This window comes from Camellia sinensis, chromosome 1 (assembly GCF_055761805.1).
Source record: "Camellia sinensis isolate YWXY chromosome 1, ASM5576180v1, whole genome shotgun sequence".
NCBI classification, from domain to species: Eukaryota; Viridiplantae; Streptophyta; class Magnoliopsida; order Ericales; family Theaceae; genus Camellia; species Camellia sinensis.
The window spans coordinates 249,781,426-249,806,974 of NC_138961.1; the positions used below are offsets into that span (position 1 = coordinate 249,781,426).

Consider the following 25,549-nt stretch of genomic DNA (forward strand, 5'->3'; position numbering starts at 1 on the left):
AAGCTAATGAGGCACGGTCCTTTTGGCTACAAGGGACTCAAGTTTTGGGTCGGTTGTGCAACTGACGAGGTATGTTTATTTATCACTTCTCTAGTTATACTTTAACTCAAATTTTTTAAGTTATCTCAAGAGTAGTTGACAAGATCAACTAAATAAAGAATTGGATGTCGTCTTACAACTAAAACAATTTAGTATTATGAGAACATAATTTACATTTCTTGGGTTTTGGTAAATAGTATAGTCCATGTTAACCTGTTATGATTTTATTTGGTTTGCCTGTTTCTATAATAAACCCAAGGCTATTTTATTTTTTCTTAATTATTTTAGACCATTCATACTTTGCGTAAGGGCTTTCAATAAGACGAAACATTCCCAGTTCTATTTTGAAAGACAAGGGATGATTGCATTTTTTAAATTCATTATTGAGCATATTGAATCCGTGTTGAGACTATGTGGCATTTTGGTTTTCATCATCAATCATTTTAAAAGTTATTTTCTTCATATACATATTTATTATAATAGTATATATTTTCTTATTAAGTTTTTGTTTTAGTAGTCTAGGCTTTTTGGATCTTGCCTTGTGACATTCCTGTGCCTTTTAGGGTGTGTATTGAGTTTTGTATATATTTTCTTTTTGGTAAAAAAATCTCACTTGCTAAAAAAGGATCATCTCCTTTCTCCCAATCTAAATAAATAAACGAATAAAATGATCCTTTTTTAGCAAGTGAAATTTTATTACCAAAAAGAAAATATATACAAAACTCAATACACACCCTAAAAGGCGCAGGAATCTCACAAGGCAAGACCCAAAAAGCCTAGATCACTAAAACAAAAACTTAATAAGAAAATATATACTACTATAATAAATATGTATATGAAGAAAATAACTTTTAAAATGATTGATGATGAAAACCAAAATGCCACATAGTCTCAATACAGATTCAATAATGAATTTAAAAAATGCAATCATCCCTTGTATTTCAAAATAGAACTGGGAATGTTTTGTCTCATTGAAAGCCCTTACGCAAAGTATGAATGGTCTAAAATAATTAAAATAAAATAAAATAGCCTCGAGTTTATTATAGAAACAGGCAAATCAAATAAAATCATAACAAATTAGCACGGACTATACTATTTATCAAAACCCAAGAAATGTAAATTATGTTTTCATGATACTAAATTTTTTTAGCTGTAAAACGACATACAATTATTTATTTAGTTGATCTTGTCAACTACTCTTGAGATAACTTAAAAAATTTGAGTTAAAGTATAACTAGAGAAGTGATAAATAAACATACCTTGTCAGTTGCACAACCGACCCAAAACTTGAGTCCCTTGTAGCCAAAAGGACCGTGCCTCATTAGCTTAACAATGTTTTTAGCAGACAAATACTTTTGGCAATCGTTATTGTCACCGAACTTAGTGCACAAATAAGGAAATGTATCTTAGGCAAGGCGTCAAGGAAAACTTGATAGAGCTCATTGAGAATTTTTTCAGACCAAGCATTTTGAATGACATCCCTAGTATGTTTACAAACGGTCCTCAAATATTTTATCACCCCATATGTCTAAAGAAAAATAGTCTGAAATTTATATGATCGGTTTTCTCCATGACAAGGATAATATAGAACTTGTCGCAATGGCGGCTGACGGCCATCCCAATACTGAAAATGAGAAACAAACAGAATTCTAGCAACCCAAAAACCCATGTCTACGAGAGAAGAGGTATTATATAAACAAATATATTTGTTGAAAATAAATGGATTCCTCTTCTGTATTTCATAAACTTTATAAATAAAATGTGTCATCCTCACTTTATATTGAAAAAGAGTGAATGAGAATAGTTATAAAATACAATTCTCTTTACATAAGACAAAGTATGACCGTACCCACACCGTGAGTTAAAATCATAGGTGGATTGAAAAAAGAGGAGACAAGCTGGGGAATAAACTTCTAAATGAAATCGTTCCGTCGCTTCATATACTATATTTCTAAAGTGTTAAACATCAGCTACTATACCATCTATGGGGTCATGTATCGGATTTAGAGGAGGGTTGTTAACAAACTCTACCTTCTAAGTTGCCTTGACCCAAAGTATGTACGATAAATCCTTAAATTGTTCAACAGATTACTATTGACACTGTTTCTTTGGTGAATATCATTCAGATAATCAATTATTTGATTAAGCAGTTCAACAAGTGATCTACTTAGTCTGAGAACTTTGTCCTCATAGAACTCCCATATTTCTTCAGGTGTCTGAATGTGATTAGTAAACCAGTCGTCAAACATCTGTACAGAAGAAAAAAATTAAAAGAAAAAAGAAAATAAAATCTCAAAAAGCAAACTTTAAAATTAATAGTGTGAAACAAAAATAAGTTGAATTCTTACTAGAGGGTTCTGTTCTTCCATAATGACTTGTTGATTGACGCCGCTGTCGTTGAACAAATGCTATGCTACTAGGATTTTGAGTGAGACGGTGACGTCGCGGTTTGGCAGCGACCGTGGCAAATAGACGTATAGAGGATGCTTTGATTTAACGCCTCAGCAGGAAAATTCGACCATATATACATTAAGGTGTTTTCATATATGATACATAAATAGAAACATGAATTATTACCTAAAAAAAGAAGGATATTACCTGAAAAATAAATAGAAACATGAATTATTACCTAAAAAAAAAAAAGATATTACCTAAAAACTAAATAGAAACATGAATCATTAGGTTTAAATAAGATAAATAATAGCCATTAAATGAATAGAATGTAAAATTAAGTAGACAAAATAACAGTTTCTTTTGGTTTAATTTTAAATTTATGATTTAAGTGGGAAATTGTATTTTGAATTTTGAAAAGATAAATAAGTTTTGAAAAATTAAAAAAAGAAACTTATTTGGTTAAGAATTTTGAAAAAAATTATGTTTTGTGTTGTATTTTGAAATTTTTTGGGTTTATTTTTTTTAAATGATTAAAAATTTTCTTAATTTTAATTTTTTAGGGTAAATATTTTTTTATTTTGTTTTATGTGCGATATATTTATTATATTTCTGTATTTTTAAATATTTAGAATTGATCTTGACATAGTAAGAATGTGACTTTCATTACCCCGCATTAATTATGTGGACCGCATTTGCTCCAATTTCTCCAATTATTGTGATAATCGATCCTAAATAACGAAAATGTTCACTCTTAGGTAGTTCTTGATTCTCAATCTTTATTTCTCCTCTATTTCCATTGTGACTTATAAAGCACAGATACGGATACGAATACGGATACGGATACGGACACGACACGGAGACAAGCAAATTTTCAAAAAATGGAAAACACGACACGCTGGGAACATGTTCAATATATATAATTAATTTTATTTATTATGTGTCATAAAATTATAAAAAATAAATAAAAAATAAAAATCATTAAAAGGTAATAAAAAATACAAATAATATACACATTATTAAAATTACCAAAACTAATCAACAAAAAAAATTATATACTTAAATAATACAGGCACAGAAGGAAAAAAGAAAATATAAAATGAAATTAGAAAAAAAAAAATTAGAAGAGAGAGAGAGAGAGTGACCAGTGACCATATAAAAGAAAAAATAAAATAAAAGTTGAACTCAAAAAAGGAGAGAGATAGAGAGTGACTACGAGAGAGAAGAGAGCAACTGAGATAGAGAGAGACGATCAGAGAAGAAGAAAATCGAAGAACGAAGAAGAAGAAGAATGAAAGAAGAGCAACGAAGGTCGTGAAAGAAGAGCAACGAAGGTGTATGACGACGAGCGACGGACGACCAGGTCTTCTCTCTCTCTTCTGTTCTTCTGTTCTCTCTTTCTCTTATGTTCGATTTAGGGCAGATATTGTTCTGTTTTTATTTTTTTACAAATCGACCCACAGAAGTTTCATAAATGATGAAATTGACCCTGAACGTGTCCCAAAAGTGTCCGAACGTGTCCAGTTGCAAAAAAAATTGGGACACTCTCTGTTGCGTGTCAGACACATGTCCACCGCGTGTCCGACACTAGTACGGAGCCCTCGAAGAGGAGTCTGTGCTTCATAGATTGTAGCTGTTACTAAAATTACACTCCATATACTGTGTCTTAGTTTTACTTATTCCAAATCCTTTTAACAGGAAAAAGGCCTAAGGTAATAGCAAATGACATTGAAAGCAAGTGGATGGTCCTCCTTCAATATTATGTCCTGTGCAAAATTTAAGTAATGAAGCTGTCAGTAGATGAATAAAACTATATAATCCAGATGAAATCACACGCCTAGAAGCTACTTAATGAAAGTACTGACCTTCGGAGAATAAGTTGAGAGGAGCAACAACTGAGCAGACAACTCTAATTCCCCGTCTTCTGGACTAAAGAATTGTCCAATTGCCATGGAAGCAACAAGTGGAGGCCTTCCTGAAACAGTCTGAGAGCGCAAAAGTCATTATGTATACATTCTCAACTTAAACCTCTTTCAAAAGTAACTAAGAGATGTTTATCACATTCAACAAGAGCAGAAGTAACATTCAAAAGATACAACAGATACATAGTATATAAAATCTGTATGATCAACAGAGTATCACAATATAACATGCATACAGGATGAGAAAATGAGACTCCTCAAAACAAAGAAAGATTACCGCATAATGAGAATATTATCATACTAGAAAATAGAAATTCATTTAGCAACAGGGAAAAAAAGAAAAGAAAGAGAAAGAAACGACAACAACAACAACAACAACAACAACACAGCCACTCAAAGCAAAACTTGTGTATTTAAAAGGTTTAATTGAGGATTGACTCCAGGCGAGGCTAATGCAAACCGCATCAATACTTTGATTTTCAGGCAACACTCCAAAAAGATATTCAAACATAAGGAAGGGCATAATAAACAAGATATTCAAACATAAAACAAAAGGGGGAAAAGAAAAATTAGAAATGAAAACATCAGTGCATATCCAGTCTTTAGGAAACTGGCTCTAACACTATTAGTTTTTTGAATGGCAATTGCATTATTAAAGAGAAAGTCATGCTACAAACAATGTTTTTCAAATAATATGCATTGCCTTGATTTTTGAGATTGCTTTGGAAAATTAACTACGGTGAATTTATGCCAGAATTTTTCTGATATAAACAAAAACAAGCAGCCAAAAGGTTTCACGAAACCTTCTGATGCATATATACTTGTGGTACTATGAAATGGAGAACACACGTGAGACAACAGACGAAATTAAAGAAACAATACCGGACTAGGTGCAACTGCGATGGTCAAGAATCTGAAACCATGCATATCCCCAGGAGCCAACAAAAATACAGTTGATGGAGGAGCTTGCTCAGTCTAACTACCTGGTTCAATCTAGAAAACAAAAACAAAAACAAAAACAAAAAAATCAGCTACAATAGCATGTCAAACAAACCAACTTACTAAAATCTGCTACTCTAACCACACTCAGATAGCAATTCAGATTCACAACTTCACAAATCACTGTAAATTTCTCTTATTTGTCTTTTTTAATCAGTGTAAATTCATGTTATTTACATTGATAATCACTTCCACTGGAGCTGACACAAACAACAAGAAACTAACCTACGCAAGAATTAAGCACTCCCATAGAGGATTGGATATCATAAGTACAACATTTTGTACCTGCCTTGGTGCTGGTCCTGATGGAATGTGCACCATTTTTTGTGTCACTTCTAGAACCCTTTTACCAACAGGCAAGTCTGATGCTGATTTTCCTTTCTCAGGCCAAAGATGTAATCTAATCCCAGAACATGGGACAAGATTTGTAACAAGTACAAAGTGGCCTTTTCCATTGGACCCCTAATCATTCAAATCAAACTGTGAGCTGTATAATCCAGGCTTGGAAATTCATAAATAAAAGCAAAGTAGCAAATAAATAATGCACAACAAACCAACACCTAAAAGGATGCAAAAAGGAACCTGGACAGGTATAGTTTCAAAAACGTTGAACTATTATGAATTGTCATGAACATATTCCATTTCCAAAAAGATGAAATTTATCCTGAAGCTAAGTTCAAAATCTTGTAGATGTAAATTCAGTGAGCAAGTTCAACCCATACCGTTGTCTCAAACTTTGCCCGAAAGCTTGAGCCATGAAAAGAACAGGGAATACGATTAAAGAAGCTCTTAAAAACAGTTGAACATCTAACCCAAGAAAAAGATTAAAAATGAGTGAATTGAGTTTCTGTCATTTTAAACCACAAAAGAACAACTTTGACCAAGCTCACCAGTTTCTCCTACCTTCTACCATCCATCGCTAAAACAGTGACACTAGATGTCTGAATATATAGGTCCCTTTCAAGGCCATCATCAGTCCAACAAACATTACTGGGACAAGCAGCCAGCGTATGCCCTTGAGATCCTGCAAATATCACAACATAAATTGTTATCTTCTCTAAACTTTGTAGTTCCCAATATTTAAAAGGAAGGAGGAGGAGTAGAAAACAAACAGCTTCATGTCCACAAAAATAGAAATGACCCATAAAAAATTCCATAAAATTACAATGCAGTTGACATGTTAATATTAAGCTAGAACCAAGAGTTCTGAACTCCTAATAACTTTTCTCCCACAATCAACTCACATCATTAGCATTCTGTGCAGAGATCCAGCATTTTCCTCCATTGGAGTCACCACAAAGAATGAACCTCTCCGAAGAATTTGGTCTAGTGCACTCTCGCCAAGCCCCACGAAACCAATCATCATCATCATGTGCCAAAGAGTTTTTGCCATGAAATCTTACTCATTATCTTAATTTCTTATTGAAAAATCTAGAAATCCCCTAGATGTTGATTTGTGATTATGTATCAATTTAAAGCAGAATATAACAATCCCAATCAAACAATCAAACAATCAAGACAAAGAGACACAACAATTTTAATGTGGAAAAAACCACAATTGGACACCTCCAACTGTGATAAAAATACCACAGGCAACAGCCACAAGACAATCCACTAAGAAGAATTAAAGGAATTACACAGGTATACTCTCAATTACCTAGCGAATCCACAACGCCTAATTGAACCAACCTTTATGTGCCTCTTCCAACCCCATCTTCACCACGGAATTGTCTTTCTGATGAGCCACTCTGGATTCCACCACAGCTTCAGGCTCGAATTCTTCAGAATACACAACTGAAGAACAACACTCTCTTTTGTAGAACAAAACACAACCTTTGATGTACTCTCTTTAGAACATGAGTTGAAGACTCTCAAAACATCAAAGAAAAACTAGCAAAATCTCTCCAGATATAAACCTTAAGATCCAAAAATAAGATCTGAAGCAGTTCACCTAGTGTTGGGAGAAAACCAATTATTTATAGAAAACCAAAGCAATCCTAATTTCAGAAGAAAACCAACTCTTTAATCAAATCTGAAAATCTGGGATCGCGCGGTCCGCTCGAGCGCCCTTTTCCCCGCTCGAGCGGAGACTTCAAATTCTGTGATTTCATACAGGCTCTACGCTCGAGCGTCGGTTTTGCCGCTCGAGCGGCAAATCACACTATCCAGTACTTTTGCAGGCGACTGCAGAGATGCTGAGAGCTTCCAATCCCCGCTCGAGCGTCACTTTCCCCGCTCGAGCGGGAAGGCCAAAAATGGAAAAACTGGAAAAATATAACATGATCGGACAGGCAACTTTGAATGCATTTTTGCATTTTGCTTCGGGGGCGCTGCCCATCGACCCCGCCGTAGCGCTGCCCCGGACCCGCCAAGGGGCGCTGCCCCCTCGACCCCCGCGAGCTGACCGGGCAGCTCGATCCCTGTCATAATCAGCGAAGTGGCAATCTTGAAAGCATTAGCATCACAAACTTCTCTGAATGGCACAATTCGGGTTGGATTCGCATCTAAACACTCATAGCCTTACTGAAATAAAAGTGCGAATAAAATTACAACTCAAAGGAGTTTTGTCAAACGGGATTGCCAATAAATAAAACCTAACACTTATTTTATTTTAAGTATGATAAAACAATTTCCAAATATTTGTACTAACATATCAAAGGTGACTATTTATCTGGTCATCAATTATTGGAATCATCATATGAGATAAATTAGAAATGAATATTCCAATAATTAAAGAGCCTGAAAAATCAACAGATTTGGGTCAAATTCAGGCCAGTAAAAATGGAAGATTGTTATTTCTCGTATATACATTAGTAGTTATGCCATAGTCAAAACCGCATAACAGAGTTTTTTCTGCTAAGCAAGAACTTAAAACCCAACATCAAATTCAATATATATGGTAAAGCAGGTTGCAAATTGATGCAACTTACTGAAAACGTTAAAATGAAAAGCATAACATAGACTACCATGCATAGTTAAGAAAAAAAAAAGCCAAAATTCCCCTAGGCTCCAAAATTCCAAACTTGCTGAACTATGAATTCCAAGACACCATCAAAAAAATGTCTTCAGCAAGCTTGCTGTTATCATGCAAAAGATAATTAAGCATACAACATAGAACAAGACATTAGCTTTGTTCTGCATCGAAAGATAGTGGAAAATGATGGTACCAGTAATTTTTTTTCCATCTTGAACGGGATCATGGGTTGCCTGTTGAGGTAATAGTGATTGTCTCAACCAATTAGAACTCAGTGGCATCCCACTATGAAGCATCTTTGTGAATGCTGCAAGTCTTTTTTGTGTATCACAAAATGGTTGACCTGCTTTAGGGTCCATATAGCGACCCCGGTCTTTTTCCCATTTGACTATTGTGTCCGGACATAGGTTCCGTAGATTCTGTCATTGTATAATGGTTGTTGTTGTCCCTTATTTTCTCATTTGGAATTTTAGGATGTGTTGGGCAGGTTTGTTTCAGGTTGGTTGGGTTTAGAAATCAAGTGTTGCTGTCCAGTATTTTGGATCTTCGCTCGAGCGAGGAGTTTGTCGCTCGAGCGAGCAGTTGTTTTTGGTTCTTCGCTCGAGCCGGGGTTTGGTAGCTCGAGCGAGAGTTTGCATCTGGTTTGGACCTGTAGCTTTGCATTCTTGGCTCGAGCGAGATTTTCTTCGCTCGAGCGAGTTAGTTCGTTCTTCGCTCGAGCAATAGTTCCTTCGCTCGAGCGTGTGTCTGGTTACAGACCTGAGGGTTTGAGTTCTTCGCTAGATCGAGCTTTCTTTCGCTCGAGCGAGCTTTTGGGTTGTTGGCTCGAGCAAGGCTTCCTTGGCTCGAGCGTAGTTTCTCTGTGTCTGGTCGCTCGAGCGACCAAGTCTTCGCTCGAGCGAGCCTGTCCAGTATATATTTACAGCAGCGGGTTTTGATCAGTCCTTTTCATCTTCTTTTTGATTCCAAACCCTAGGTCCGACTTCTCCTTCTCCCTACTCACCTTCTTTCTTAGATTTGATCCACTTAGGGTGTGTTTCTACCCTAGATCCTTCATTAAAAAGATAGAGGGGGTTGAGGGCTTTCATTTAATCTGAACATTTGGCAATTTGGAGCACTTTGGTAATTGGGCACTCATCTTTGTCTTCACCATTTGTATTGTTTTCTTCGAGGTAGGGATTTCCTACTCCATTATATAGCTTTTGTTCTAAGTTTTGGTATTTTAACATGTTGGGGTTACTTTGATAAATTTTGGGAAAAACCCTTGTTGTATTATTGAATTAATTTGTATAAGTGATTCATGGAATTGGGAAAAGAGTGTTAAATTCATGGAATTCATTGATTAAATGGTGTAATTGGGTAATTGGTATCATTTGTCTATGAATTGTTGACATAGTTATTTTCAGTTTAGAAATAACTGTTTTGGGCTATCGGTGGAGGATAGTCGTGATTGTTGTAGACATTGCATGTGGATTAGGAATAACTGAAACTAATCACATTGGTTAAGTCATTAATGTTGACTATGGCATTGATACAGAAAATACGTGTATTGATTGAGCATTGCATTTGCATACATTGTTTGTGTGTGGGAGGAGATAGGGGATGTACTCCACGGTTTAGGGGAAGATAGGGGATGGACCTCTAAACCAGATTTTGTTTGGGAGGAGATAGGGGATGGACTCCATTAGCATCACTTTTATGTGTGCTTATTTATATAGAAGTGTTATATTGATACAGCACTAAAATGTGTATCAATTTGGAAGTATGAAGTGTTTGATTTGAGCTTGAGTCTCATTTGTTTGTTGATATTGGAAGGATGTGAATATTATATATGTGATTTACTGTTGTAAGTTTGGCCAGGTTCTGAGCCATGTTGATAAAATTGGAAAGTAAAACGTATCTTAGACAATAGTGTCATGAGATCGTAAAATGAAGTAATTGATTATCTTGGTTAACCATCTGTTGAATACTATTGCTTTATTCATTGCTTATAAGTGGTTTAGTATATTTCTACTGGGCTGTGGCTCACCCTTTATGGGAACATCATTTTCAGGTTCAGGCGATAAACTACCTCCAAGGACTTAGCTTGGGAGGGTTTGGCTTCTGGATTGAAGAAGACTACCTTTAGTTAATAGTTGTTATTTATTAGTACATGTAAACATTCAAGCCTAGGGCTTTTCTTGTATTGAGATTAGAACTCATATTTTTGAATCCAAGTGTTGGCTTGGAAAGATGTAAGCATGTAGGGCATTTTATTCGATGTTACATGTAATGCTTTGTTTAGTAATACTCTGATGAATGAATTAATTAATTGTCTTCTTTAATTAATGCATGGCAATGATATATATAATGGGTTATTTTTTGAGGGCGTTACAGTCCATCAGACTAAGGAAAGTGTGGAGCACCTGACATAAGAACATAAAACTCAGAATTGTCTATGATGGAATTTAAAATGGGTTCTAAAGGAATTCTACTCACCTGCACTACAAGTTGATTACACCACAAAATAACCTGGTGTTCCATTGACAACCACACATTTTTCATGGCTGTACTGCTAATAAAAAAACCATGGCTAGGAGGCACTATACCATCAAGAGATTCTAACTTTGTCCTCACCTAATATCAGGAAGCAAAAAAGATGGTATCACCCACCAAGTCAAATTAAATATGATACATCAATAAAGGGGAGAGGAAGTGCAAAGAGCATCACGGAACACTACCTTGATCCCAACTAGGTTGGCACCAAGAAGGGAACCATATCATATGCTAGCATCGAGAAGGGAACCCTCTCATAACTTTAGGCAACACTTTGACTACCACCTATGGTTATCCCACAACCAACTACCACCTTCACCAACTCAACAAACATATTTATTTATTTAAAAATATTTATGTATATATCAAACAAGTATATGATTTTTATTTTTGGCACCTAATTTTTTTTTTTTTCAATTTTATAAATGACTATAACAAAATTATATGATACAATAATTCAAAAATAGTGGTTGCCGTGTTCTCTAGCCGAAATTCGAAAGGCATACTGACTGTGCATGATTTTATTACTCCTTTCAACTGAATAAAATAAATACATGTAAACAAATTTTGGAAACTCACAAAATAAATAAATAAAACAGAAATACTAGTAAATTCACAAGATGGCAAAGGAATACAACATGTTAATAAGTCGATTGTCAACATTCCAACCTTATCCCAAATTTAAGTGTGAAACATTCACAGTAGATTATGAATCATCCAACAAACAAGATGTATAAATATGCTCTTACATAAATTAAGTGATATACTTTTCATCATAAACTTAGTATATATTATTCAACAAATTTGATATATACGATTGTGGTTCTAGTTCTATTACTTCTAAATGTGAGGTTCATTATTATTGATCATAATTGTACGTCAAATTTAAATTTGGTGTATTTTTAAATTAAAAATACACTAAAATCTTATAATATTATTTATTAATATTTATAAAGTTTATTCACATATATTTTAAGTGATATACTTTTCATCATAAAATTGGTATGTATCATTCAACAAATTTGGTATATACAATGGCCTCGTTTGGGAAGTGGCTATTTTAGTAGGCTATTTGGCTATTTGGCTATTTTAGTGGCTATTTTAGTTTTTGTGTTTGGGAAGATGAGATGATTTTTTAGCTGAGTTATTGTATTGAAAAGTGTGTTGAAATGATGTTTAAATTTAAAATGACAAATTTATCCCTAAAAATATAATTTTTTAAATTGATATCAAGGGGTAAAATGGTAATTTAATTATTGATGGGACAAAGGTTGTAGCTGACAGTGTAGGCACACGGCTGTGCAGAATTTTTTTTTTTTTTTTTTTTTTTTTTTTTTGAAAAAGGTTGCAATAGTGTTGCTTTTAGGCTAATTTGTCAAAATAGGCTATAATAGCCTTATTTGGTGCTTCCCAAACAGCGCCAATGTGTTTAATGTGATTTTATTACTTGTAAATGTAAGGCTCATTGTTATTAATCATAATGAGATTTTGTATAGAAATAAAGAAGTAATTATTAGTTGGTTTAGCATAACAGGTATAAAAAAATAATAATAAAAAAATAATAATAATTATGAGTGAGAATAATTATGTATTCTTACTACTAGAATGATTAAGAAAGTAAACCATATGAAAAAAAAAAAAAAAAAAAAAACATGAATGATAATTTTTTTTATTTTATTTTAATAGACAATCTTAATATTATGAAAATTTTATAATCAATTAATTTGTTTATCAGCAAATCTCATCACTTTTGATGAGAAATAAAATAGACAAAATAAGATAAATTTTTATCATTTTTACTTGATTTATAAACTAAACCTTTTATCATTTCACATCAAATAACCCACAATAAATGAATAAATTGAGTACGCGCAAAGTATGATTCAGAATTGAATGAACAAATTTAATAATACACGTGAAGGAGAAGGATATGCATCTTTCACAATAAACACCATATGACGTCCAATGAATGAAATTGACAAGGAAGGAGTGTGAGTTGGGTGGGATAACCTTGGAGTTGGTGGGGTCGACCTCAAGTTAGATTTGCATTATGGGGTTGTTTGGGATGATCACATATTAGAGATGATTCAAGAATAAAGTGATGAAAAGAAACTCCAATGAAGAGGGGACAAGAAGAAATAGATTGCAGCACATTGGGACTAAGGTTTGATGGGCATTACATATTAGAGATGATTCAAGTAAAAAACAAAACATTGAAAGCTATGCACTTCATTTTCTAATGCGGTCAAAAGTTCACCTAAGTAAGCCTTCGTTTGGGATGTGAGTTGACTTTTTAGTTTTTTGGCTTTTTAACAATTTTAGGCTGGGGTTAAAAAGTATCGTTTGGAATGAGCTTCTTGGCTTTTTTGACTTTTGTGAGAGAAAAAAAAAATGATTATGATTTAGATATGAAATTTTATACTTTTTGACCTATTTTGTCTTTATGTGACTAAAATAGCCAAAAAAATTCATGCCAAATATAACCTAAGAATTACAAGTTATTTTATTTATTCTTTCGTCATTTTATTGACTAGGCATAGGCATGGGTGAAGATTCTCATTTTATTAACTGAGTATAGGTATGGTTGAAGTTTTTTTTATTAATTTTAAAATAATGCAATAGTGAAAGTTTTAAGATATGAAAATTTCAAATTATAATTCAATAAATTTATATATGTGATTGAGTTGTGAGTCTATTGCTTTAAAATAACGAATCAAGTCGGACCTATTTTAATTACAAAAACTTGACTATCATATTATTATGATTATGATGAAAAATTAAAATATATATATATATATATATATATTCATAAAGCATTCTACTAATCATAATTTAGTGAAAAAATAGCAAGGAAAATAAATTGTTACTTTGACGAATGCTAATCAATGATCTTCAAAAAAAATAAATGCAATCTCAACGAAATGGACATGTAAACCATAGAAATGAATTGTATAGTTTCAACTCCATGGAACATTCGTTCGACACTTCAATCGCAAATACATGACTTTCATTGTTTTGTTTTAACCGAGTAATCAATGATCTATGCAATCTCAACGAAATGGACATTTGTTTTTTTAAACACTTCAATCGAATGGAAAGCTGTTGGATGGCCTCACAAAAAAAAAAAATATTTGCATCTTATTCTCCTTCCAAGGTGAGGCCTTAGCTTGCCAATGGGCTTGTCTTCTAGCTCAAAATTGCAATCTGTCAGATGTGGTGATTAAAGGGGATAGCAAGTCCATGATTCAGCTAAGTGTCTCTAAAACTGTTCCCCCGTGGGAATGTGGAGCAATTATCTATGATATCAAGCGAATGGCAGCCTACGAGAGGTTCTCTCTTCCGTTCAAAGTGCCAGACAAAAATTATTGTCGCAAGCAGAAAGAGAAGCAAAACAAAATTGAATTTTTATGGGTTGCAATGCATGCCATAAAAACTCTTTCATGACATGCACACAAATGCTGTTATATGACATGCCGTGGAAAATTGAGCGTCATTTTGCAGCATGCAGATAAAGTTGTAAAAGAAATAAATTAAATATTAATGACATACTTTGTATGTCGTATATAAATTTTTACGACATTTTTGTCATGCCATAAATCATCATACTTTCCATGGCATAATTTTGCATGCCGTAGAAAGTTATTTTTAATATATTTATTGCATACAAAGTATGCCGTATATAATATTTTATGGCATTTTCTTGCATGCCATAATTTATCACACTTTTCACGACATAATTTTGTATGCCATAAAATATCATTTTTAATATATTTATGGCATACTTTGTATGCCATATATAATCTTTTACGGCATTTTCTTACATGTCATAAATCATTACACTTTTCATGACATAATTTTATGTCATAGAAGGTTATTTTTAATATATATATATATATATACAGGAATATAACATTGCCTAACAGTATGTAGACAGTAGCTTATAAAATGCAACCTGTTAACAAACCAAGCAAAAGCAGCAACTATGAAGTAAGCAAAAAAAATCTAATATCCATACACCAAACAACCTGCATACTTTCATCCTCAACTTCTATCATATCAAGCTAATAACAGATCTTTCAAACTCAAACAATTTGGAATTTGTTTTCCAAACCCATGTTTTGAAATATGATTTCACTAAAGTTTTGTTCTCAAACTATGACTTCAATCATAACAATTGAGACTTCTAAAAAGAGCATAACTTACTGTATCTAAACCAGTTAGAAGGTTTGCAATTGAAAAACCAGCACGTTTAGATATTTTTATAGCTTCAATGCTTTCAGTAACAAACCAACTTCATTCACCTAAAAAACTATAAAAACACTTCATTAAGCATATAGCTACCACAGAATTCCAACAATTAAAGACATGAGGAGTAGATAAAAATGCTTTGAAAATACTATTTTCACTCACCGAAGTTGGAAGGTTGTCATGAGGAGTAGATTGGAGTAGATCGAAACTTCTTTGGGAGGGATTGGTACCCTACACTCAAAGACAAACATGCAAGTGATTTAAATACAAATCAACAAATGATTTGAATCAAAACTTACTGGAATTAAATCATCAAACATTATATTATCATGTTTAGCTTTTCCTCTTACATCATTTTGCCTTCTTTCTTTGATAAGCATGGCTCTTATCTCATCGAGTTGTTGTTCTAAGTCCAGCGCCTTGCCTTTAAGTTTTCTCACGTGCTCATTTTGGTGTACTTGTGCATCAAACTTAGATGGTAATGCCCCAAATCCCAGTCCTCGTACACTCCCACGACGCTCGAGACCAAAAGTATGAAAAATCGCATCATCTTTTATAGATTTTGGACCCTCATCAGTAGAAGAGTTGTGAAGTTCTTGAACCTTTTTCTGAAAATATAAAGCATGTCTTAATAAATTGATGTGAATGCAAATTATAATACCAAAAAAAAAAAATAAAGAAATAATGTGGACGACAAATGGTTATAAGTTCAATTTTATGTCTCAGCAATAAAGTACCTCTCCACTCATCTTGCTAGTTGACAACTCCACCTACTAATTCCTTGAAAAAAACACAACCAGCAGCATGTCCTGCAAAAATCATCACAATAAATTCAATAATAACACTATAAAACATCACAGCCACTGCACATTAACTAAACACCTTATAAACATCCTCACAAAAGAATAAGCAAGAGAATGCACTGTAATTTGCAAATTATTTAGAAGTTCAAAGAAAAAAAAATTGTTTCAATTACTGCTTTAAAAAGCCAAGTAAAGCTGGTGTCATCTATCCCATCTCAGAAGCATGTTCTTTCTATAATAACGCGTTCTTGATGGGATTCTACAGTCTCACCAATTCTCCATGATTTTTATCACAAAATAAAATATGTGCATATACATTTAAATGCCTTCCACAACATATAATTCCTGCAAGACGCACATTGTTATTTTGAGGAATCAAAAGCAAAAGCAAAAAACAAAATTGGCCCAACAAAGAAAATTTGTGATAGCAGTGTTGCAGTAATTTAGAATGTAAAACTATATTCCACTGTATACAGATGAAAGGTGCTATATGTAATGATAGTTTATATTAATTTTGTGAAGAAAAAAAATAAAGGCAACAGATTCATCTGGTTTGGTGAGCACACAATTTAAAAATTACACTGTTATTTCACAATTTTCAACCAGAAACATGACCCACATACTAAAAACCTCAGTGTATGACCTGACAAACACCAACAATTTTTTCCTCTTTCCCCAGAAATCAAGGTTAAGTGGCCAAACCAGGTACCACTTGGCATACACTGGCAGTGGTATAAGGTAGACAAAATGGAAGCTTTGAACTTCCAAGTTTTGTTGAAATTTTTTAACCTTATTCCAATGATATCCTTTAACTAAAGAATGCAAGACAACAGGACACCTTTCATCTCAGAAATTTGCTAAAAACAGAAAAGGCAAAGCATTTATACTGCTTCCTTTTACGCCTCAGAAAAAAAATTTGAAGCATAATATTGCCTTGACAATTCCAATGTGAAAAAGATGACAAACATGTTCCTAATAATTTCCAATAGGGCACATATACAGATAAACGTAAACCCAATCAAATAGCTCTATAATAATTCCTGTATTCCTGTATAAAAATGTCAAATAGTCCCATACAACCAAGCTGTCTTCAAGAAAGTACCAGCCATAGACTATAATTCAAACTCTGCCAATGGGCTTCCTTTCTCATTTGAGATTCAGGTGCAGATTTTTCTTTTTAATTTTATTTTTGAAACAAAAAAGAAAACACAGATGGCTGTGGAAACTTCTTCAAAAATAGAATTATCAAGATCCAATAAAGCTTTATAGAACTTTATTAACTAATTTAAGTTATGCACTCAAGAAGTGGGTAATTGCCCTGTTACTTGTCAAATTTTGTCCTCGTCTTTTGTTTGCATAAAATTTCTAATTTAAAGCTCAAAAGGGAAAAAAAATCAGAAAGAGAAACCTCCTGGCTATGAATCAGGTGGAGCATCCTCATGGTGGTGGTAACCACCAACACATTGGCCATGTCATTACGGTTCTCCGTGATGCCCCTCCTGGCTATAAGCTTTGTAAGGAGGAGGTTTCGGGGTCAAACTACTACTACTGCTACAAAAGCTGATAAGAGTACTTAAGGTTTGTTTGAGAATTTGTTTTTTTATGATTATTTGACTTTTATGAAAAGACATACAAAAAAGTAAAAAAAAAAAATAGGTTGACTTTTTACGGTGGCTTTTTGACTAATTTAGCCACTTCCCAAACAAAGCCTTAGACGGTGTTACTATACAAAGTTCTTTAGGGTTATGGTTTGAGGTTTTCGATAACTTGTGCTATACTATTTTTTTTATTTTTTTATTTTTTTATTTGGAATCAGCCACTTGGGATTTTAAAATTATGATTAATGTTTGTTGTTGGTGGAATATAGGCACATTTCAGGTTATTTCTTGCTATTGGAATGGAGTTACTCATGTTTGATAACCTGTTGGCTGCTTAAATGACCAGTTTAGACTAACTTCACTGGGCATTACCAAAATGAAATAAAGTTATAACTTCACTGGGCATATTTAGATTATTTATTTATTGTTTGTTTGTTCTCTCATTTACGTTTGGTATGATGAAATGGAATGAGAGTGAAAATGAAATATAAAGTTAAATAGAATGAATGCTCATTCCAATTCACTGTTAGGATGCTAACATGAGCGTTAATTATAAAGGTGGTAATAGCCAATAGAGGACAAACTAAGAAGTCGTTAATTCAAAGGATGGCCCTAAATCAAGGCTCTGTATACATTCTCTGAATTTTGCTTGTGCTGAGTTCTCAACGAAAGTTTGGAAAAATTGATTCAAAGTAATATGTAGCTAACAGTAACACAAATTGAAATCATATAACAAAAGATGAGCATACACACAAAAATTCACACTACACTACAATAACAAATAAGAAGCAACCAAGCAAAATCAAGATAAACAGACCTAGAAATGGAATGGAGAATGCACAGAAATTCAAAAAAATAATAAAATAATAATCGCTATCTTATCAGTGAATCAATGAATTTCAATTTGTGAATCAATGAAATAAAAAATAAAAATAAAATAAAAAATGCAATCCTAGACCTTATCAGTGAATCAATGCAGAAACAAATCAACAAAACACAATAATTTCAGACATATCTAAGGGTTTCGATTTCCTCCATACCAATGTTCGATCAAATATGAAATTGCTATCTCATTTCTCTCTCTAGAAGTACGAATTAGTTACCTGGTGAATGAGAGAGGAGAGATCGGAATGGACGAGAAGCAGGCGATCGATGGCGTCGTTTTCCATTGATCTTCGTTCACAGGTTCACAGACGCCGATGGAGAGAAAGGAAAGAGATAAAGAGAGATCCAATCGGGGTTCTTTCTCAACAGAGGAAATTGATTACTAGAGAGAGAAACTTATTACATATCACCATATCAAACCAAATTACCCCGGGTTCGATTGATGTATTAACAGTGTGAAGTAGAATGAGCAAAAACTATATTAATAAAAAAAATAATTGACCAGTAACGTTTTGCAGACTTGTAACTCATAAAAATGTTGTTGGGTTGGTTTGGCAAGTGGCTGTTTTTGTTAAAAATTTAAAAAGTTAAAAAGTCAACAATTTATATTAAAAAGTTAAAGGTTTGATTGTGAATTCAAATCAATTTTCAACACGTGAGCTCGCGCATGACGCTTGGATACGATGTTTAAAAGTTGATTCCGCGTGTTAATTCAAATTACAATTTGAAAATTCGTTTGGCATCTCATAGTTCAGTTCTCCGCTTTCAACGTGTATGTCTTCTTCCTCTTTTCCTCTTAATCTGGTAAATAAATTCTTCATCTATTATGTGCAAATGATTTCGGACGAGTCAAAATCAGTTCTCATATCTTTTGTGAGAAGTGTAGCCGACTATTTTTTTTGTTTCAGATGTTTTCCGATTTTCCCGAACTGTTTCAACCTTTTCCCTACTAATCTGGTAAATCAATCTTCATCTGTTATGTATAAATGATTTCAGAGAAGTTGAAATCAATTCCCAAATGATTTCTGAGAATTTGTAGATGAGTTTTTTTCATTTCAGATCTGTTGGTATTTTAAACTCCGAACCGTTCGAACCTTTGCACGAAGAGAACCTGAGGCGCAGTACCTGGGACACCCGGCCGGTCGTCCCCCGGGTCATCCGACCGGTCATCCCCCAGGTCATCCCACCGGTCATCCCTTCCTGCCAACTTCTCTACTTTGTACTGTTTGATATTATGCACGAAGAGAACTGTTTGAACCTTTATTTTAAAATGGAAAAATTATTTGGAAAAAACAATTATTCAAAAAAATTACTAAAAAAAATTAATTGACAAAAAAAATTAATTTTTAATTTCAGTATTTTAAAAATAGTTTGGTTATTATTGTTGATAAAAAAAATATGGATATCGATATATGAGTTTGTGTGTTTGATGATAAATTATTGGTTAAATTAAGTTTTGAAAACTATTTTCAAAACACATCACCAAACAAATTTTCACCTTTCACATGTCACATCAAACTTTCAAAACTTAATTCAAAATACATCTTCAAAACACAATTCAACACTCTATTTAAAAACCATAACCAAACAAATTTTCTACACTCAAATCATAATTCTGCAACCCACAAACTCAAAATACAACTCATACTCTCAAATCACATTTACAAAACACAACCAAACGCAGGCAAAGATTTTCTTTTTTTTTTACTTTTTACATATCTTTTCGTAAAAAATTAAAAAGTCATTCTAAACATACTAATTTTTTTTTTACATCATATTTTAATCAAAAAGTCAAAAAAATATTAAAAAAGTCTGTTCCCAAACGAGACCTAAGTGGTTCCTTAAATTATTTATAGGTAGCTGACCCATAAATCCCATAATGTGGAATTAGAAACTGATCAATCTCATATTATAATTTGAATACACAGAGGTGTAGACGTCCCCGAACGCCCCGGGAGGGTATCCCCCCCCCCTATTTTGTTCATTGGGCTCACTATAGTTCAGGACTCTCAAATTGTCTCGGTTCTTAATCTGAACCAAAGAGTCCAAATCCGGCAAATCGTTTTGAGAAACAGATTTTTGAAAAGAAGTGCCAAACATGGACTACTTTGCCAGATACAGAGTCGCCACCTAAATATTTTTTATGGGGAAATTTAGGAAACCCTGACTCGGTACCAAAGGCCACGTGTCCGTCATCACCAAAGTTGCCTCGGCTCGAGAACTTGGGTACGATTGGAGAAGGTCAGCTATGAGCACCCCCTCTCGCCCGATCCGAAGATCGGCCTCTACTAACCATGATATCCGATTTTGAAAACGTTATGTATTCTTATTCTGGTTATTAGCCTAGAATTACTATGTTATGCGCACAGCAAACAAGTATAGACTAGATCGCCTAATTTGGAACAAAGCATTGCATATCTGCTCATTTGAAAGACAATTTGAAATTTGCTACTCGCAAGTAGGCTAAAACACGGATTTCAACGAGTTGTTCCAACTCAAACAATCCAACCTTCACCCACAGGCATTCACGCGGTTTATATCACATAAGCATCTAGCCACATGGTAAGCATGCTGTCATGTTGACACTCACACTCATATGAGATACTAAAGCATATAAATACTTACAATGTATTCCGAGCCAAGACAAGAACATGTTAGCAATCAATGCATGATCCAAGTCCATGTTAAGTGGCTAATGCAACGCATACAGAATGCAATCTAGAATAGGCTCGGCTAATCTAAGGATGACATGTGAAAATGCACAGATAGCATGTATTCAAGTTAGATTTGAAATACTTATGCAGTTAGTATGATGCGCCGAGCCTGATGCATGCAAGACTAATGAATGATGCACGCATGCATAGCATAAGGTATGCTAAAGTAAACATGTCCTAATACTAACCATCAAAAGCAGGTAAGTAAAAGGGAGAAAGAAGTGGGGGTTGGAAGACATGCACACACGCACCCACACTTATTACAAATAATGAAAGTAGTAGACAGCCTCGGGAAGAGGGCCTAATACATGTGCGCTCGGATCCGCTCGGAAGTCCACTGCCATGCACAAGTTTGCCTCTGTTTTCCCTGCTCTGCTCCTCTGAAAATTGCACAATTCTCAAGGAACACTCTATGAACCCTGTGGAGCACCACCGACTAAGTAGAAACACCACCGACCATGTTCGGAGGGTCATCGACCATTGGTTAAGCTCTCGGCCAAATATATTTGGTCGATCGGCACTCCATTCAGTCGACTGGCCAAATTTTCCTGCATAACCTGTTTTGACAGCAGCAGAGGGCAAAACAAGGCATGGCAATGCATTTCAAGCAGATGTGTGCACCACCACACCCCTTATCATGTTTATGACTCAAAGGGACATGGTTCTCGATTCTCGGACTATCAATCGCGCATTTCAATGCGTGATGGCCCAAGAAACCAAGTTGTGCATTTTCAATGTGGAGTGAAATGCACATAAACAAACAATGGGGCTCAACCTCCATCACAATCAATTCAAGAGGTTAAGCATGCATGCCAATGTGATGCAACCTAGGCATGTGAGCTAGCATACAATCATGGAAATGCAAAGAAGCATACAAGGCATATAACAATCATGCAAGGCATGAAGCAATGCAACCAACAAGTATGCAAGACACAATATGGATGTTCAAGCACGCAAGCAAGCATGTGACTTCATTCAATCATGCAACAACACACTAGTATGCAACAACACACAAGGTGAGCATGCAACAACATGCAAAGGGGTGGACTTAAACTAATTTAGGCAGCCCTCAAACAAACCTAAAACAGTAGCCAATGCTATGGAAATGAGGGCCTACACACACACACACACATGTACATGTTGATGGGCCAACACTTAAGCATCAAACAAGCAACCTTTAAGCACACTTAAAAGAGCCTAAACATGGGCAATTAGCATGCAATGTAAACTCTGAAAATCATGTTAATGATGGTGCCAAACCAATTTAAACAAGACAAACAAGGCATGCAATTGGTCCAAGTACTTGAGGCAAGCCAAGAAGACTTAAACCATGGCTAAGTCAACCAAGCCTCGCAAGGCCAAGAGGACTTAAAACAGGTCCAAGGCAGACCTAAACAATGCTAAGGGTGCACCTAGATGGCATCTAAGTGGCCTAAACATGCAAGTGTACACAAGGGCCTAAGCAAGGGGCATAAGACAACAACCTTATAAAGCATTAAAGGGGCATCAAATGCGAGCATACAAGCATGCTATGAGGACTGAAATGATGCTCGAAATGGTGCCAAACCACTGGAACAAGGCAAGTAAAGCATGCCACATACTCACATACCTAAGGCTAACAAGCCAAAATGCAAAGAGGCTATGCAATGCATGTCATAGTCGACCAAAACAACCAAAAACAGAACTTAAGCATGCTAAAACAAACACAAAAGCTTCACAAAGCTTGGCCAAAATCATGCTTGAACAAGGATCAAAACCTAAAGCATGTTAAGACCTAAAGATGGCATTACAAGACATGTGTGCAAAGCATGCAAGGTGTGTCTAAACCAACTTAACACAATGCTATATCATGGTAATATAAGCACAAAAATCAGTTAAGGCATGGTCAACATGAACCTAAACTAGATGCTCCCTCAAGAGGCAAAAATGGCCCTTTTCAAGGACAACAAGGAGAGGGGGTGGCCTTCTCCTTTTTAGGACCTCAAGGAACCATCCTCACCACTGAAATCCCTCAAGATTTTAGTGGTGAGGAGGCCCAAACACAATGGTCCCAGAGCTCACCAAAAATGTACAAAAATGGAGTCTAACAAGGCTTAAGAGGGGTCAAACAACCTCAAAGCTCAAAACACTCTTAAACAACAATTTAGAGTAGACAAAAACAAGACTTTTATATGTTATACACCAAGTCTAAAAACAGTTTCAAGGTAGTCAAAAAAACTATACAAAAATGGGGTAAAAAAAGCAAGAATGTTACCCTTGAAGACCCTCTTCACAAATGGTGGACCAGCTACTTCTTTGAGCTCAAAACCACCCAAGAACACCAAGAACAGACCTCTGGCCCCTCAGCAACCAAGAAAAGGTGTAAGACTAGGTGTTTGTGTGCAATAGTAAGACTAAAACACACACAAGGCAAAGAAAGAGAGAGATATAGAGATAGAATGGATACAAACCCTAACCCTAATATCAGAGGTCTCTCTGGAAAATGTTGTCTAACCTAGAGGAGGGAGGAGAGGTCTCCTCTTGTAGAAGATTCAACCTTGTAAAGCTTCCAAGGCAAGCTAACAAGGTTGAAATCCCTCTATGCACGTGTATGGAGGAGAGCAAAGGTGGGTGCCAGCTATCACAGCTGGCACAAAAATATCTGCAAAAGCAGATGAACAGTGGTCGGCCAGCCAAAAATGCAATTTGGCCAAAATAGATGGCCGGTCGACCATCTATAGTGCCGGTCGGCCAAACATTTGACCGATGGCAACAAAACATAGCCGGTGGCCTCAAGCCATGGCCGGTGGAGTGTGGGGATGGCCAATAAGCCATTCCCTGCCCTCCAAAGCAAAAACACAAGTGTTTGGTGCAAAATCAAACACAAAACAGTCAAGTCGAGAGGTCCTGAGGCAAGGCGCGTAGCCGAGAGCTCCGGGAACTCAAGACGAACACAAACAAGGATGATCACCGAGTGTTCAAACGGTGACGCCCAAGTCTTGAGGACGGTCAAAAATGGGGTGTCTACAAGAGGTCCCATTATGTGTTGGTTTACATTTTTGTCCTAATGAAATGGGTATTTTGTTTTGGGAAATAATAGTTCATTGATTGGTGTAGTGTTTTTGTGATTTGGGATGACCCACATTTGAAATGTGGCCCACATGTAGTTATAACACACACATTGGTTTAGTTCTCCCTCCCCTCATTTGCAGGTGTTGGATTTCAACAAACTGAAGTACTGCGCGTGCTTCTGGTAATTAGGGTTTTCCAAGGTAATTTGTGAGGGCTTGATCCCATATTGCAGTAATCCGCGTTTGGGAAAAGTCATCAACCACACGTAGTACAGGCTGTGGAGGCGATCGGAATGGCAATGGTGTGCGATCGTTAGGGTCACGAAATCTGTGGCGGAATGGAAGGGAGGGGGTTTTGATTTGTTGTCAATGGCGCGATTACCATGATTGGATCCCAAATTTGGCGATGTAGATATGCAATGAAAATGCACAAGCGTGGAAGTGTATAACAACCCAATAACCCCAAATTCCCATCGAATCTGTAGCGTCAAACGTAACGGCATAGTTCAGTGGCGAGGGTTGGTGTAGTGGGCGAGATTGATACGTGTGTCTGGTATTGCATTCGAGATTTGCCAATCTAAATCCGATGATGACTCTGCACCGCAGTAAGTGTCCACATATGTCATTTTGATTTTGTGAACAGTGTTAGTTTTGAATGTGTTGTCATGCAGTATTTTACATGTTTAGTGTCTGGTGTGTAAGTGTTGGCAGTGATGGGGTTTTGGAAATGATAATGTGTTGTTTAATATTACAAGAATTTTGCATGTGTTACTGCTGTTTTGGGTATTGGGTTTTTTGATTGGTGGGTGTAGTATAGGTGTATGGGGTGTGGGATGTGGTTACGTGGAGGGGAGTGTGTGTAGGGGTTGTCGTCGTGGGGTGGTGGAATTTGTTGACAGAAGAAAGTGTGTGTGTTTTGGGAGCAGGTGTTTGAAGTGGCAAATGTGTGCGTGGTGTAAGAGTGTGGTGTTGTTGGTGTTGTGATGTTAATGCACATATACGTTTCTTTGTTCATATTTATTTGTGAATGTGTGTTTGTGTTGTTGTTTTGCTATATGCGTTAAGAACGGAATGTGGTAGTTAGTTGGGTGTGTGTGCACGCACAGGCCATGGTGTCATGTAGTGGTGTTGTGGTTTGCACCGTAATGTATGCGTGTCCACTTTGTTGTTGGTATGTAAGTTGGTTTTGTGTGGTGTGGGGAAGTGAGGTGCGTTGTGCTTGGCGTATGTGTTGTAGTAGTATTGTGGGGTGTCCTGGCGTGGCTGTGTGTGAATGTGTGTTGGTGGCATTCGTGAATGAAGGTGGCAATGTATGTGTTGGGGCCTATGATATATGTGTTTACGTTATTGTGTTTGTCAGTGAAATTAGATGTGCCTGTAGGATGCGTGTA

The 25,549-nt window shown here is 35.4% G+C and overlaps 2 protein-coding genes across 5 annotated transcripts; both read right to left on the reverse strand.

Annotated features, from left to right (window-relative positions):
* Positions 1–3,896: 3,896 nt before the first annotated feature.
* On the reverse strand, positions 3,897–8,746 carry LOC114320048 (uncharacterized). 3 transcript variants are annotated; one of them, XM_082925208.1, is made up of 7 exons: positions 8,519–8,746; positions 6,255–6,375; positions 6,074–6,158; positions 5,577–5,813; positions 5,235–5,345; positions 4,296–4,415; positions 3,897–4,196 (listed from the first exon to the last, which is right to left on the reverse strand). In XM_082925208.1, the coding sequence occupies exons 1-4, from the start codon at positions 8,682–8,684 to the stop codon at positions 5,577–5,579; spliced, it is 609 nt and encodes a 202-aa protein (XP_082781334.1). In that variant the 5' UTR covers positions 8,685–8,746; the 3' UTR covers positions 3,897–4,196; positions 4,296–4,415; positions 5,235–5,345. The 3 variants fall into 3 exon arrangements, with proteins under 3 accessions (XP_082781334.1, XP_082781323.1, XP_082781339.1); XM_082925197.1 differs by having other exon boundaries at positions 5,641–5,813; positions 8,519–8,703; XM_082925213.1 differs by having other exon boundaries at positions 5,637–5,813; positions 8,519–8,703.
* Positions 8,747–10,664: 1,918 nt separating this feature from the next.
* LOC145824714 (uncharacterized) lies at positions 10,665–18,887 on the reverse strand. Of its 2 annotated transcripts, XM_082925215.1 has the most exons (6): positions 18,613–18,887; positions 15,846–15,917; positions 15,459–15,716; positions 15,271–15,339; positions 10,804–10,941; positions 10,665–10,730 (listed from the first exon to the last, which is right to left on the reverse strand). In XM_082925215.1, the coding sequence occupies exons 2-6, from the start codon at positions 15,855–15,857 to the stop codon at positions 10,680–10,682; spliced, it is 528 nt and encodes a 175-aa protein (XP_082781341.1). In that variant the 5' UTR covers positions 15,858–15,917; positions 18,613–18,887; the 3' UTR covers positions 10,665–10,679. The 2 variants fall into 2 exon arrangements, with proteins under 2 accessions (XP_082781341.1, XP_082781348.1); XM_082925222.1 differs by lacking the exons at positions 10,665–10,730; positions 10,804–10,941 and adding an exon at positions 15,060–15,169.
* Between the last annotated feature and the right edge of the window lie 6,662 nt (positions 18,888–25,549).